Genomic DNA, 15,513 nt, shown 5'->3' with positions numbered 1-15,513 from the left:
GTAAGGTGTCGTAGGAGGGATCAATGCCAGGAAGTCCAAAAGAGTGGTGCTTCTGGAAAAGAATTGCACAGCAGGGCTACAAACGGTGAGAGCTGGGGCTGGAGGCAGTGATGACTTCCTCTATGATTAAGAAAAGTTTCAAAGGGCTCATCCAGAAAGGCTTGGAAATTGAAGGCTCAGCTTCCTTCCTACCAGATTTGAAAGGGTTGATGACTTGGTTTTTGTTGGTTTGTTAACTCATAGTTCTTGAATGTGACTCACTGGGCATGAAACCCCTTTCTGTTTCTTTTATACTTGACCTTGGATAATTCTGTTAATCCTTCCTTGACTCACTTTTCTAATCTATGAAAAAAAAGGAGTGGGGGCTAACAACAGTAGCTACCTTCCAACATTGTTGCGAGCTCTGGTCCAAATGCTTGGATTGGCATTTGCTACAATGTATTCAAGGACTGGGAGAATTCTTTTCCTCTCCTTGCTGTTGAGTGTTCGCTAAAACAATGTACTCAGCCTTGTGGCCCGCAGAACACACACAAGAGGTGCAGTCACATAGATATGCAGGAGCAGAATGAATTCAGGTCTGAGGTTAGGCTCCCAAGCCATGCAGAACAGCTCCAGCTCCAGATCGCCTTGCTCTGCATCCTAGCTTCACAGCCCAAAAGAACAAGCTCATGCAAACTGCCTGGGAACTTGGCTGACCTCCATTATTCAAAGTAGAACCTGTTTCCTGAGAGGCACTGGGGTTGGGGCAACCAGGTGTCAGGCTGCTGCTTACTTTGTCATGCGCGTTAACTCCAGAACTACTTGAATGCTATTTAGCGAAGGATTAGCCATTTATTAATTACTAATTACTCCAGTGGCCACAAGACCTAAGGTCAGGAATTCTCTCCCTTCGTGCTAGAAGAATACACCATGGTGGAAGGCAGACAGGAAATTTACATGTCTCTAATGCAGAGGAGTGATAGTTAGAAGACAGAGAAAGCATCTTTGTTGAAAACCAAACACAACAGGTTGACAGTTCTGCTGGGGACGCCTGGCCCATTTCTCCTGATCAGATATGGCTTGTTGTCTTGTTTGATCCTTCAGCGGGCCAGCTTGCTGAGCTGGATAAGGAAGGACCCTGAACCCCACCTCACTTTGATTGGATGGCAGTTCTTTTCCATGGGAGCATCTGGAGAGCCATCCCCGTGTGTTTGCCAAACTTGCTTGCATGTGAGAAGCGTGTTTGTTTTATGATCAGTGTCTTGGGTTTTAAATAAAGAGACTGCAGGAGCTGATCCCACTCTGAGCCTCGCTAAGGTACCTCTAGGCTAATAAGTACCGAGATGATCCCGCACTTTGATTTCATGAATACGAAAATAAACTGTAAAAACGCATGACATTTAAAAAATTATTGTTATTACTGAGTCTAAAATTTATTTTAACCCTCTCTGTAGCGGTTCAGTCTCAAGCGGCACGTGCCACTAGCCAGATTGTATCTCCAGTTACTCCCCTCCTTAAATATGCGCTTATTTACTTCCTGCAGAGTTCAATTTTAGAACCCATCAAAGTAGATCCACTCAGCCTCTGACTACATTTCCATGCATAAATTCATAGACGCCTTCAGAAGGAATTGCACTTACATATGCAAATACTTCCCAATGCCTTTTCATTTCTACTTTTGGACTGCACAGTTTTTAATTCATGCAAACACATTACGCAAACAAATATGGACTCAATAACAACACACGGCATGTGTGAATCGTTAATTGCAAAGCCATGAGCCCAATACGGCCAAGCTACTTCCATTATTATCATTGGCGGAGGGGGCCCGTGATGAAGCAGGAAGAATGAAAAAGCACATTGGAAAATCAAATCCCAGCACTTGGTTTTGTGTGATGCAAATATTAATAAAGGAAAGGGTGATGGGGAAATCCTCAGTTCAACAATAATCTGGAAGCTTCTGTTTAGTGCATGATCCAGAAGCCGGGGCATGCCTTCAAGGGACTGAGGAGCAAGAGCCTGTTTATTTCCCCCTAGAAGCACAGCCCGTAAAACTGTTTGCCATGAGTGGCACAAAATTGTCACCAAAACCACAACAGGAAACCAAAGCTTTCAGCCACACCGCCTGCCTGTGTGTGTGGTGCACTTTCAAAGATCTGACTTCATGTTGGAGACACCCTTGGACGTGGTGGCTGGCATCCTAATTTCTCCATGTTGGTAAAGCGAGCTCTCTGCTTATTAACTAAGCCAGGACTCCTTCCTATTCGCCTTTCACTTCCCACTGTCTGCTACGCGGGGTCAGCTGCGAGTTTAGTGAAAGACACCAAATGCTGGAGCCGCTCACAGATCAAAGGCATTTAATCCAGAGCAGTCTCCAGACAGCCCTGATTTCTCCTGGAGGATCAGGATTTGTCATTCTCATGAAGATGAGGCAGAGGAAATAAGACTAAAGATCGAATAAAAATTCTTTCCTACAAAGGTCTACGATGACAAGAAAAGCAATTTTACCTGTTTATTGATTTCTCAAAAATTTATTTAGTTAAATATCGCAGGAGCTAAGATAAAATGGGAGTATCTGAACTTATTCTTAGAACAACATCTCGCCTGTACATTTATCAATCTTAGACACTATATGACTTAATTAAATATATGTACATAAAATTTAAAAAAAAAAGTAAAATGTAAGAATGGAAGGAAGCTAAGGAGCCAGGAATGGATCCCATGTTATCTCTTTATGAGTTAAATTCATCCCATTATTTGCTGCCGAGGACATAGAAAAAGAAATACGAATCAGTATTATAAAACAAACGATGCAATAACCCTGTTGGACAGGGCCAAGCCCCCGGGTGCCAGCCGTATGACCCTTCCTAGCGCAGCCACTGCAGCCTGTGCGTTCACTTTTAGTTTTTGCCGAGCCGTTAACATGACCAGAGCACGCTTGGCTGGGATTCGAAAAGCATGGTGCAGGGCAAGCGAGACTTACACTCTGACCTCCCCACTCCTCTCCTTCAGTCCACACTCATGCCTAGACAAGTGACCGCGGAATTCTGCCTGGATGCCAGACATGAAGGGAATGCCAACTGCTTGTGTCTGAGAGAAGTCTTCTGAAGTAAACCAAGGCATTACAATAATAATAATAATAAAAAGTGAGGTTCCTTAAGGGAGAAACAACAGTTGGTAGAACTGGATTAAAAGGTTTCTGCCCCCACTTACAATTTGAAACATGAAAATAAAAACATAGAACTCAGACATAGCATCTCATCGTGTGAGTGTGTATGTAGGGGTGTATAATTTACTATTATTTTGCTCAGGGAGTTCTGAAATGTCTTATAATACATATACACCATTTATTCAGAGTGGATATGACCGGCAATGCTCATATATGAAGCCGTCAAAATGAGGTCTTAGAGGTTTAGAGAAAGCTTCAAAGAAGAGTGTGAAATTGCCAGAATAACCAGTCAGAGATTTTCTATTGTCTCGGGAATACATTTTATGAAGCCAAGGACATGCTCTAAGTCACATCTTGGGAAACCTAGCATGGAAGTTCTCTGACAACAGTGAACATATTGTTGAGGCATCCAGTGTCCATGATGATAAATAGGAGCTTAGCATCCACAGGAATTAGTTTGTTTTCAACTAAGTATTAGTTGGGTAATGGCTTGCTAACTTGCCTTACTGTCCGTTTTTTATCAGCTTCAGTCATCACCGTTTAACAGAGCAGGGCAGAATTGGGGCGGGAGCCTAAAGGGTAGGGTAGAGTTCCCTACCTTGTCTGGAAAACTCATCGGATTCCCGGTGCACCAGGTCTGTCACTCGGTTTCCGTAGTGCATTCTGCTGTCGTGGTCATAAGCCTTCAGGGTCTCGCTGGAGCTGTAGGACTTCTGTGTGGGCACACGGCAGTCTTCACTGTCCAGAGAGGAGCTGGTGTAGCGACACTCCTTGCCACACCGTCCCCTGGTTAGAGAGCGATGTCGTCGGTCCTTTACATCCATTATTCCAGGTGAAGCAGAACGCCACGACTTTCAGGAAGGGGAGAAGTGAGTCTTGGCACCTGTCACTTTACCCACCTAGAAGCATAAAAGTAACAAACTACGTAAATAAACAAATAACAGGCCTGGATTGCAAACAGTGAGGTCTTCAGGTATGACTCATGCGAGGAAACTTGCCAGCCATGTACAACTTCTTTGGGAAAAGCTTTATACTTAAACCACCAGTCTACATAGAACTCTAGACAATCAATTTGCTTTCTTTCTGTCTAACTTAATAGAAATGAGGGAAAGAAATAAAAAAAGCCTCATCTCCTGATTGGATGTGCACAGAGGACATGATAAGCTTGTCACTGGGGTAGGAGATGTTGTTATGAAGTTGATCAAAACCAAATTGACTTTGCCGTATTTCATTACTGGATTTTTGCTGGTTTGTTCGTTCGTTTGTTTTGGTTTAGAAGGATTACTGAGAAAGTAAACATCAAAACAGGAAGAAAGGAAAGGAGTAGGAAGAAGAAAGGGAGATAGAGGGAAAAGGGAAGGGACAAAAAAAAGATATAGGCACACATTTGAAAATATTAATGATTCGCTGTGAGAGCAGGTTATTCAACCAACAGTAAACTGCTGCGGTGGGCCTGGAGAATAATAATATAAGGTGTTGATGGCATGCAAATTATCTTCCGTGTGTGTGTGTGTGCACTAGTGTGTGTGTGAGAGTAATTGCACACGTGCCACGTACACTTTTGTAGGTCAAAGACAGCCCTGTATTGGTCCTCTGTTGTTTTTCTTGGTTGTGTACCCCAAGACTACATGACCCATGAGCATCTGCGTGTTATTTTGCCTCCCCCTCTTATTTCTCTAGACCCCGGGACTATGGTAGAGTGCTACAGTGGCCAGGTTCATATAGCTTCTTGAGATCCAAACTTGTCCTCATGTTTGCCACGCTGGAGTTTTACCTGCTGAGCCAACTCCTCAGTCCACCCCTGATTTCTTCAATGAATCTCTAGGAATCTCTAGTAAGTGTTCTCCTCATTGGAGATCTGAATCTGAAAACAGCTAGCCACTCCTTCCGAGGGACCCATCATCGAGAGAAATTACTGAGAGAGGTATATCCACATCACCACCTGTTCATTAGCCTAACTTTACACCGCCCCTCCCAGTGCCAAGATGCCCACTGCAGAATGGAAAAATGCAGAAACCCTGTGCGTGTGATAGGGAAGTGGAGGGCAAGGAGCTTCTCCAACACATGACATGGACCTTAGCCTGGCAGTTTATGCCAAATAGCACTAAGAAAACACTAGCCTTCTGCCTAGCGAATGACCACAAAAACTCTTAGGCACTCCGAGTTCTCAATGATAGGTTCTTACTGATCTCTTTTGCCATGCAAAATAGCATGGACCACACGACCAGGCCCTGGACAGAATGGCCAAACACAAATTTTAATTAAATTGGAAAATAAAGCCCAGTGCCATGGTAATGATTTTTCTCCAGGCTACTGTTGCTCACGGCCTCTTCAATATGTCAGAGAATACTTGGGGGAACAGATCCGCAGTTCTCAAGCTCTCTGCTCTTCGCTGGCTATTTAGACACTGAAGTAGGACATCTCTGTGTACAAAAGGGCTGAGCTGTATGCACAGTAGTGTAGACAGCAGGGGGCCAGCGGCAACAGAAATGAAGTCATTCCCTCTTTCTCTTTTCCCAGAGACCTTTTATCTCCAGGATCCTCCTATATAAACCCTTCATACACTTGATCAGATTTTGCCTGAAGTGTAGAAAATTCTGTTTAACAATTGGCAGTGAGAAAGAGCTCACACCTGTCAGGAACTCCAGGAACAAGTATTTATTTGCCCTAGTTGCTTAGATAATAAACTATATAGTTTCCTGGAGTCTCAGTCAGCAAGTAACAAAACACCTTTGAGAGTCACTAGGCAAGACCTTAGGACCTTTTTGAAGAAAATGGAAAATCGTTTTGCTATAATCATTTCAATTATCTTTATACGGATGTAATTTCCAGAGGCAAAACAAACAAATAAAATATATAAAAAACAAAACAAAAAACTTTGTCCTTAATTTCAGCATGGTTTTGGAATTCGTGCCTAGTCTATTTGAGTGTGTGGTCATTGACGTTTAGCAGATGCCAATCTAACCATGACCACTCACTAGCCAGTGTCCTTATTTAATATCTGGCCCTTGTAAGTTGGCTTCTCAATTACTTAAAATGGATTATAACAATACCTATTTTCAAGGGCTTTCATACAAATTAAAATAGTGTTATAGTAAGTTTCCCATTGTGGTGTGTAGAATGTGCCATGGGACTTAATAAAAATGCGTGTTTCACTCTTCTGATGATTAAAAGACTCAACGTGGTTATGTAGTCAGAGCCCGGCATAAAGCAGTATAAGAAGATGATAGATAATGCCCAGAAGCCACTGTTCTCATACAGGCCAGAGACAGTGATCAAATTAGACACTGATCAAAGAACACCTTCAGACCCTGCTGAAGAAAAATAAGATGGTGTCACCGGCACTACAGAATCACAGGTGGGTTTGAAGATTGAAGGTTATTGTTCAATTTCATAATTTGCTTCTGTTTTGCTTCACTGCTAGGTGTATCCATTTTAATATCATCAACGTAGCGGAGCTTAAAATCCCCATATTTATCTATTCCACTTTGCATTGTACTTGTGTCAAAAGGGTCTCTCTTGCTCTTGCTGTGTGTTGTACATTTTAACATGCTTTTATTTTACGATTGTATTTTGTTCTATAAAACCATGCCTACAGTGGGAGCTTAAATGTTTATTACCTGTTGGCACAGTATAGGGTCACTGAGTTTGGATACCTCTATACTTGCCTTAGCCATCCAGTGTTCTTTTCCCTAATGCACACCTCTTTCTCAGCTCAGTATTGTTAAGCTAAGTATTGTCAGTACTAGCGCCTCAGAATACGTGCCAGAAATTTACATTCAATGAGGCAAAATTAGTCGCATTTAAGCGAAGCCTAATGTCTTAAGGAACAAGGCAGAGTGTATACCAAACTAGTAAAGGACATTATTTTTTTGCATTTAGCTGCAAATTTTTAAATTGTCAGTATGAAAAACAGCAAAACAAGCAAATGTATATTAAAGTCTGAATCCGTGGCTTCTGTTTAAAAGTCAGGAGGTCAGAAAAATGCTTTTAGACAGATGGAATATATATGCATGCTTCCCTATTCTCCTCATAAAGTATGAAGGAAAATAATAAACCTAATACATACAGCAATATAAGAAGATCCTGCGTGGTGCAAAGAGAATACACACAAATACCAACTACAGTATCCATCAAGTAGTACAACTTCTTTTTGCCATATATGTAAGACTTTTGGGTGAGGAAGATGACATCCCCAACCATCAACAGGCACAGATAAGAAATAGAAGAAGGAGGAGGAGGAAGAGGAGAAGAAAATGAAGAAGGAGGGGGAGGAGGAAGAATAGGAGGAGGAGGAAGAGGAGGAGAAGGAGGAAGAGGAAGAAGAGGAGGAGAAGGAAAAACTGGCGAAATCAATCCTTTTGTACCAGAGTACAAAAACATAATTGAATAAAAAAAAAAAGCCCTTAGTTTTCACCTATCCTACTGCTGCAACCCAGTAGTACAGGAGGGGGTGATATTTTCATTTCTATCTTCATCTGGAAGTCATGACACCATGTCAGTGAGGTACTTCACTTGAAGCAAAATGGTTCCCCAAAAGGCCAAAGACTTTCATCCTTTGTAAGATATAATGAAGCTCATCTCTCAAAGGGAATCCAGTCTTCCTCCTCCACAGTACGGGAAGCTTCCCCTCTGACCCCTTTATAGGGCCGAAGCTTCCCCTCTGACCCCTATATAGGGCGAAGTCCAGTGGAAAGCTAAGTGTTTCACCAGCTGACAAGGACAATGAGCCCTTCTGCCCTCTGCAACATAACTTGATATCATGTACGAGACAGTACCAAGACCTTTCTATCACCAGTACTAGAGCAAATCGGTACAGGTCTATTCCACAGCCACAACAAGTACCTTAAAAGAACTCCCGTCTATTTAGAAGGTGACTTAGCAGGAATAAGGGAGAATCTCTCTTCCTTCACCAGAGCAGTGTCAAAAGAAACCAGCAAAAATTAGAAGGTTTAAATAAGAAACTTAATACCTCAAACATAATAGAAAAAAAATGTGTCTGTTGGTGTAAAAACAAAATCATTTGCTATTGGGGAAAAAAATAGAAGGAACGTGTTAGATGAAAATACAAGAGCAGCCAGACAGCGGTAGGGCATGCCTTTAATCCCAGCACTCTCAGGAGGCAGAGACAGGGAAATCTCTGAGTTCGAGGACAGCCTGTTCTACAGAGCTAGTTCCACGACAGCCAGGATAGTTACATAGTTGGAAAATCTTTTCTCAAAACAAAACAAAACAAAACAAACCCAAATAAACAACAAAAAAAAGCACTCAAAAACCGGGCAGTTGGTGGCGCACACCTTTAATCTCAGCACTCGGGAGGCAGAGGCAGGCGGATCTCTGTGAGTTCGAGGCCAGCCTGGTCTACAAGAGCGAGTTCCAGGACAGGAACCAAAAGCTACGGAGAAACCTGTCTCGAAAAATCCAAAAACAAAAACAAAAACAAAAAAAAAGATCAATAAAAGATCTCATAAAAGATCAATACCAAGATAAGAATGATGTTAAAAATGTCTGATGTACATTTTAAACAGGCTATCAAATTGCTTCAACAAGAAATTAGGAAAACATTTAAATTTTTTTAAAAAGGTACAGTTATACCAGAAATTCTCCACAAGTTTAAAGTACAAAGAAGATCCTTCCAATAAGAAACACACACACACGCCAAATACGGTCTCCACCAAAAAATGGAAGAACAGAAGAAAGAATGAAATAGTACATATAATATTTTCTACAGGAAAGTTTTCAATTATATATAAAGCAGAAGAAAAGCATATATATGCATATAATAAAAAAAGCTAATATAAGGCAAGTGATGGAGCCTAAGAACAATAGGTAATGCTCATGTTATCAGAGTCCTAAGAAAGAGAGCTGATGACAATTACAAAACTCCCTCTGAATTGGCAGAAATCATTAAAATAAATGTTCTCAAAGCTGAATGAATTCCAAACCAAATACATCCAAACGCATTCATGTGCAGATGCTTCATATATACCACAGTAAAATTTCTCAAAAATGAAAAATGAAGAAAAAGTTCCAGAAAGCACTGAGGAGAAAGAAAAAAATGTGGTAGCTACAAGGGAAAAACTTGAATGATAAGGGAACACAAGAAGAAAATGTGGACAAATGAAATCACATACTTCCTTTGAGGGTATAAAATCATTTTCAATGTTAGAAAAAATATATTACTCGCTGATGTCATTCTAAATCTCTGTCGATGTCACATTTAAGAAATTACTGTAAAATGTGGAAAATAAAGGGATGTAAAACGAGTTAAAACTTCCCACAACTAACCAAATAAGAAAATATGAATTAAGTAGACTGTGAAAAGATACACACATACATAGACATACACAATGGCTATACAATCTATCAACAGAGATTAAGTCAAACTTATTACAGATAAGTCAAAATGGAATCATCAAAATTCACAGCAACTTATAAGAAAGAAGAAACATACTAAGAACACAGAGAATTAGATAATAAACAGAATATAAAAAATGCCTAACTTAAGGCCTAATAAAACTATAATTAAATATAAATTTTATTAACATATCAATTAAAAGAGAATAGATGAGCACTTTTTAAAAGAACTCAAATCTATGCTGCTAATAAGTCAGTATAACTGTGGCAGTATGGATATATTGAAAGCAAAATATAATATCTCATGCAAATATTAAAATCTAACAAGAATGACTATACTAATATTACATCAAATGGCCTTAATAGGCAGTCAGAGAAGGGCATTTTATGATCAAACAAGGATTAATTTTCCAAAATATAAGGAAATTCCAAGTAAGTGTGTATTCAAAAGACAGAGCAAAATATATGGAGAAAAAAGAAAAGAAAAATAGAAAGAAAGACAGAAAAGAGAGGGGAGATAAAGTCACAACTATCGTTGGAGCCTTCAGTCTCTGAGTCCTCCAAAGGGATGGCACATTCACATGGAAATTATGAAGGACTCAATAGAAGACCATCAAACAACAGTCTAACCAACAGCAGATGATTGCCAATTCTTCAGGAGAGATCTGTGACATCGAGATGGCCTTTATCCTGAGCCATAAGGGAAGTCTCCAAAACGAAAGGATAAACTATACTCCATACATTATATCCTCTGAAATCAGAGCAGTCAAGCTGAAGAAAAACAGAGAGGTAAGAATCTCCCTTGACAACTGAACAGTTGTCTAAATAATCTATGGGCTGAAGAAGTCTCAAGATAAGCCAGGGCAAATATTAAAGTTAATGAAAACGAAACCTTCCCACATCAAAATCTTTGGCCAGTTATAGCAGGGATGAGAGAGAATGGCAGGACTAGATCTACATACTGGGAAGTAGGGAAAGCCTCCAGCTGGGAATCTTAAATTTACAATCCAGAAGTAGGAAAAATAACACAGATATTTTCAAAGGAAGAAAAGGAAAAGAGCTCCCCCCCCCAACTAAAAAAAGAAAACAAGAGGAACAGGAGAAAAGCAATAATGTTGACTTTTTTTTTTTTTAAAGATTGATAAAAGTGACAAACCTTTAGTCAGACTGAGAATGTCTATTTGATGCAAGTTAGCAACAGGTGCTGCTACAGGACCCGTTCACAGGAACAAGACAATTAGAGGATTTCAAATATCACAATCGGGTGTGCACTCTGAGAACAAAGATGAAAAGGACCAATTCTTCAAAACACTCAAAGTCTACCCTCTCACCCACTCTGAATTACGCCACTTGAACAACCTGACAGTCAAATACTTCCAATTATGTAATTCACACTAAAATTAAACAGGTGGTGGTTTCTCTTGAAGAGTCTACTGAATGTTGAAGGAACAATTAGAATAAATTTAGAGGATCTCTCTCTTGCAAAACTGAAGAAGGGGAAGAACTTTTCAGTTCACCTTATAAAGATGCCCAAACTAGACAAAAGCAGAGGAGGGAATGAAAGACCGGAAAGAATGGCGGAAGGGAGAGAAGAGAGGGAGAAGGGGGAAAGAGGGAGGGGGTAGGAGAGAGGAAGGGGGAGGAGCAAGATGGGGAGGAAGGTGGAAAAAGGAAGGAAAGAAAAAGAGGGCAGGATTAGAAATAACAAATCAAGTCATAAAGGAAGGAATGAAAGAAGGAAGGACAGAAGGAAGGAAGGAAGGAAGGAAGGAAGGAAGGAAGGAAGGAAGGAAGGAAGGAGTAAAAGAACTTATGATCACCATCCCTAGAAATATATAAATAATGATTTTTATATTAGCAAAGAGAATTCAGTAATTTGTAAAAATATTGTGAACTATTGCAAACAGGCATGTTCTGGGGATAGGAACTGGATCTGTAACTAGAGACCAGAGAATATAATCCATCATGGTAACAGGCTCAAGAGTTGTAATCATGTGACTCAAGCAGTCAATGCAAAAGAGCATCTGGCAGAAATCCACACAATTCAGAAGACACATTCCCTTGAAAGTAAAAATAGAGGGAACTTTTTTTATATTTTCCTCTTTTAATTTTATTTTATTTCTTTCTTTTAAAAACAATTTTATTTTATTTGATTTAATTTATTTCTTTTCTCATTTTACATACCAACCCCAATTCCCACTCCCTCCCATCCACCTGCTCCCCACATCTTTCTCCCACCCCACCCCACATCCACTCCTCGGAGAAGGTAAGGCTTCCAGGGGGGAATCAATAGTCTGGCATATCACTTTGAGACAGAACCAAGCCCTCCACCTCCACCCCCATATCTAAGCTGAGCAAGGTTTCTCTCCAAAGAGAATGGGCTCCAAAAAGCCAGTTTAAGCATTGGGGATAAATCCTGGTCCCACTGACATGATTCCACAGCCTGCCCAAGCCACACAACTGTCACCCACATTCAGAGGGCCTATGCAGGTTCTATGCAGGTTCCCCTGTTGTCAGTCTGGAGTCAGTGAGCTCCCCCACTAGCTTCGGGCAGCTGTTTCTGTGGGGATCGTCATCATGGTCTTGACCCCTTTGCTCAGAGGAAATGTCTTCAAGTTGAACAATAGCACCATCCTCAAATCTGCAGCTGACATGACATGACATAATCCTTTGTCTCTAAGACTAAAGACAGGTATGTGGAACTGCTCGCCCCAGCTCTCTCCCTGGTCAGCATCATGCTAGATCTTACAGCATGCAGATCAGAAAAAGAAAAAAAACCCACAGCAACACTGACTCTGTTAGCCAATCACATAATACATATGAGAAAATTCTTGGGGTCTATAATAAAATTTTGGAAGGGGGTGAAAGAAATTAAATGTCTAAGCCAATGGTAATGTGTATCAGGTTACAGGCTGGAAGACTCAACCAAAGAAAATCACAGTTCTCCTCAAGTAAATGCATGGATTGACTGAAATTCACATGAATTCCCAAAGGAAACAGGTGTTTAGATTCAGCCAGCATTATAGCAATGCTGTGTTGATAGGCAAAGGAAGTAGAACAGTTATTTTTGTTTTAAGTTGAAAAATGTGAGGAGTCTCAGTCTTCTCAGTTTAGACCTTAGGGATCTGCAGGTCCCCTATACTACGGACTTGGCAGAGGGAAGGAAACATACATTAACAGACGAGTAGAACCCAGAACCCAGATTCATATCCATATGCTTTATCATGCCTTTAAGAAAGCTGTCAGGCGGTGGTGGCGCACGCCTTTAATCTCATCACTCGGGAGGCAGAGACTGGCGGATCTCTGTGAGTTAGAGACCAGCCTGGTCTACAGAGCTAGTTCCAGGGCAGGAACCCAAACCACAGAGAAACCCTGTCTCGAAAAACCAAAAAAAAGAAGAAGAAGAAGAAGAAGAAGAAGAAGAAGAAGAAGAAGAAGAAGAAGAAGAAGAAGAAGAAGAAGAAGAAGAAGAAGAAGAAGAAAAGAAAAAAGAAAGCTGCCAAAGTCACCGAATGAAGAAAGCTCTGGTGGTAACCAAGGGTCGGGGGTAGATACCCATAAACAGAAAAACTCAATTCTGTTTTCTCATTTTATTCAAAACACAACTGAATGTGGATTAACAATGTAAAAAATAAAATACAGGTTCTTTGAAAAATTTTATAAAACACAATAGTAGTTGTAAGAAAAGAAGGGGGAAAGTCTTGAGACTTTACATCAAATACAGAATTCTAAAAGGAAAAGTGAATGCGGTTGCAGTTCATTTCTTTCCAATGAACTCTTTGTATTCTGTGAGGCACATGTTAAGAGCATGGGAAGGAAGTGTGTGGCGGACTAGAGAGATAGCAAGCCGCTAAGAGCACATACTGCTCTTTCAGAAGACCCGAGTTCAGTCACCATCGTCCAAGGCTGTGGACGTGGTACACAGCTGTCTGTCACTCACGTTCCAGGGAGATCTACTATCCTTTTCTGGATTCTCAGGCACTTGAACAGACACACACACCACCACCACCAGCACCACCAGCACCACCACCGCACCACACACATACATCTCCGCCCCCATAAAACAGGAGACTGGAGAAATGGCTTGGTGGTTCAGAAAGAGTACTTCCTGCTCTTCCTGAGGACCAGAATTCAGTTCCCATATCAAGTACCTCACAACTCCAGCTCCAGGTAATCAGATACCTTTTGACCTCCTTGAATTTATACATGTATAAATATTTACCCACAGATATACACATAATTAGAAGTGAAATAGTCTATGAGATAAAATAAAATAAATCTGCTTTAAAAGAGCAATCCATAGAGTGAGGGAGCGTGTGCGTAAACCAAATATTCCACACACACACACACACACACACACACACACACACACACACACAAACTTAGATCATTCATTTAGACAGCTGGTTAAAGATGTTGGGTAGGACATATTTTTTTGTTTTGATTATCAGCTTTTCTGAGACCTTTTTTGAAAGTTTATTTTATATCTGAGAGCTCTAACTGCATGTATGTCTTTATGCCAAATGATGGCATCAGATCCCCCTAGAGATGATTGTGAGCCACTATGTGCTTGCTGGGAATTGCACTCAGGACTTCTCGAAGACCTTCCAGTGCTCTTAACTGTTGAGCCATCTCTCCAGCCCCCGGATAGGATTTATAATTGCAAATACATACATGGAAATGTGCTCTCATCAGCTCCAAGAGAAAAGCAAATTCAAACCACCATGAGATATTGCTACACACCTATCAGAATCACTAAAGAAAATAATGATTGCAGTAAGTGCTGGAAGGATTTAGGAATCAGAGTCTCCCATATATGGGCCCGATGCTAAATCATACACCTTCTCTTAGCTAGTTTAGCAACAACTTACCACTAATAATTCCACCAAACATGTAACTACCATGGAACCCTAAAGCTTCTCTGCTGGGCATTTATTTAAGAAAAAGGAAAATGTATGCTCACACAGAAGTCTACACAAGGATGTTTGTAGAAAAATGTTCATTTATAAAAGGCATAACCAGACACAACCCAGATGTTCCTCCATGGGTGACTGGTTGAACATATTACAGTTAACCCGAAGCCTGGAAATCCTGTTCAGCACTGAAAAGGGAATGGGTTATATGTACATACAACAATCAAGAAGAGAATATACGCCAACTAGATGGTGCCATGTATAAACATATCTGAAACGACAAGAAGAGATTTCGGTAAGTGGCTTCCACGGCTAGGCAGGGTATCAGAGCATGAGGCATGTCTGACATGAGGCTGTGGGTGGAGTCCAGGGGCAAGGCCAATATGCATCTTCCCTAGAACAACATCATTATTCTTGTTGTGATCTTGGTACTACAGTCTGCAAGATGCTGTGCTTGTCGGAACCTTCCACAAGCTCCATCATTCTGGGTTGTTTCTGACTTAACTTGACTCTAGAGTTACAGAAAAAAAAAACAAGTTATTTCAAAGAAAATAGCATCCAGTATGCATACAGGGGCTCAAAACTTTGCTATTAAAATTAGTACTTGTTCAGGAAAGTCACATTGCTAACTGATATATACACGTAGCTTCCTCCAGTTATCATTATGATCCTTGTATCATGCCTTTTGACTTGTAGCTAGTCTGTTTCATTTATTGGAACTAGTTCGTTGGTCTGTAGACTCTTGGTATTTGTAACTTTGGCATGCAGGAAATAACAAAGCAGTTATGAACACTGAGAAGGAATCACAAAGAGTGACAATATAAGGACTATCGTCTGCTAACATACTTTTGAAGGTAATACTAAAATAAGAGGATTTAATCTTATTCCTGCTTGTGTCTCATAAGCTAGCCCTTCAGAAGGCATATTTACCATCTACTATGGGAGAGTATTCATAGCCCAATGTCCTTGAGAGGTGAGGTTACCAATCCATGTGGCGAGACGCAAGTTCAGAGCTTGCTTCTGAAAAGTAATTAAAATTGCCTTGAAGCACTCAGAAAGACGGTAAGCAAAATTATAAATCTTTCCCCCAAGCTT

At 40.6% G+C, this 15,513-nt stretch overlaps 1 protein-coding gene across 8 annotated transcripts in view; it reads right to left on the bottom strand.

Annotated features, from left to right (window-relative positions):
• The window catches only part of Tenm2 (teneurin transmembrane protein 2), a 1,235,501-nt gene that overhangs the window by 941,301 nt on the left and 278,687 nt on the right, over positions 1–15,513 (bottom strand). For all 8 annotated transcript variants that reach the window (XM_075941316.1, XM_075941315.1, XM_075941317.1 and 5 more), the window contains exon 3: positions 3,747–4,047. In XM_075941316.1, coding sequence (XP_075797431.1) covers positions 3,747–3,972 — 226 coding nt within the window. In that variant the 5' untranslated portion in view covers positions 3,973–4,047. The remainder of the gene's footprint in view (positions 1–3,746; positions 4,048–15,513) is intronic.

Source organism: Microtus pennsylvanicus, chromosome 11 (assembly GCF_037038515.1).
Source record: "Microtus pennsylvanicus isolate mMicPen1 chromosome 11, mMicPen1.hap1, whole genome shotgun sequence".
In the NCBI taxonomy this organism is placed as follows: domain Eukaryota; kingdom Metazoa; phylum Chordata; class Mammalia; order Rodentia; family Cricetidae; genus Microtus; species Microtus pennsylvanicus.
The sequence above is the reverse complement of the archived record's forward strand: the minus strand, read 5'-3'. Positions and strand labels throughout refer to the sequence as shown.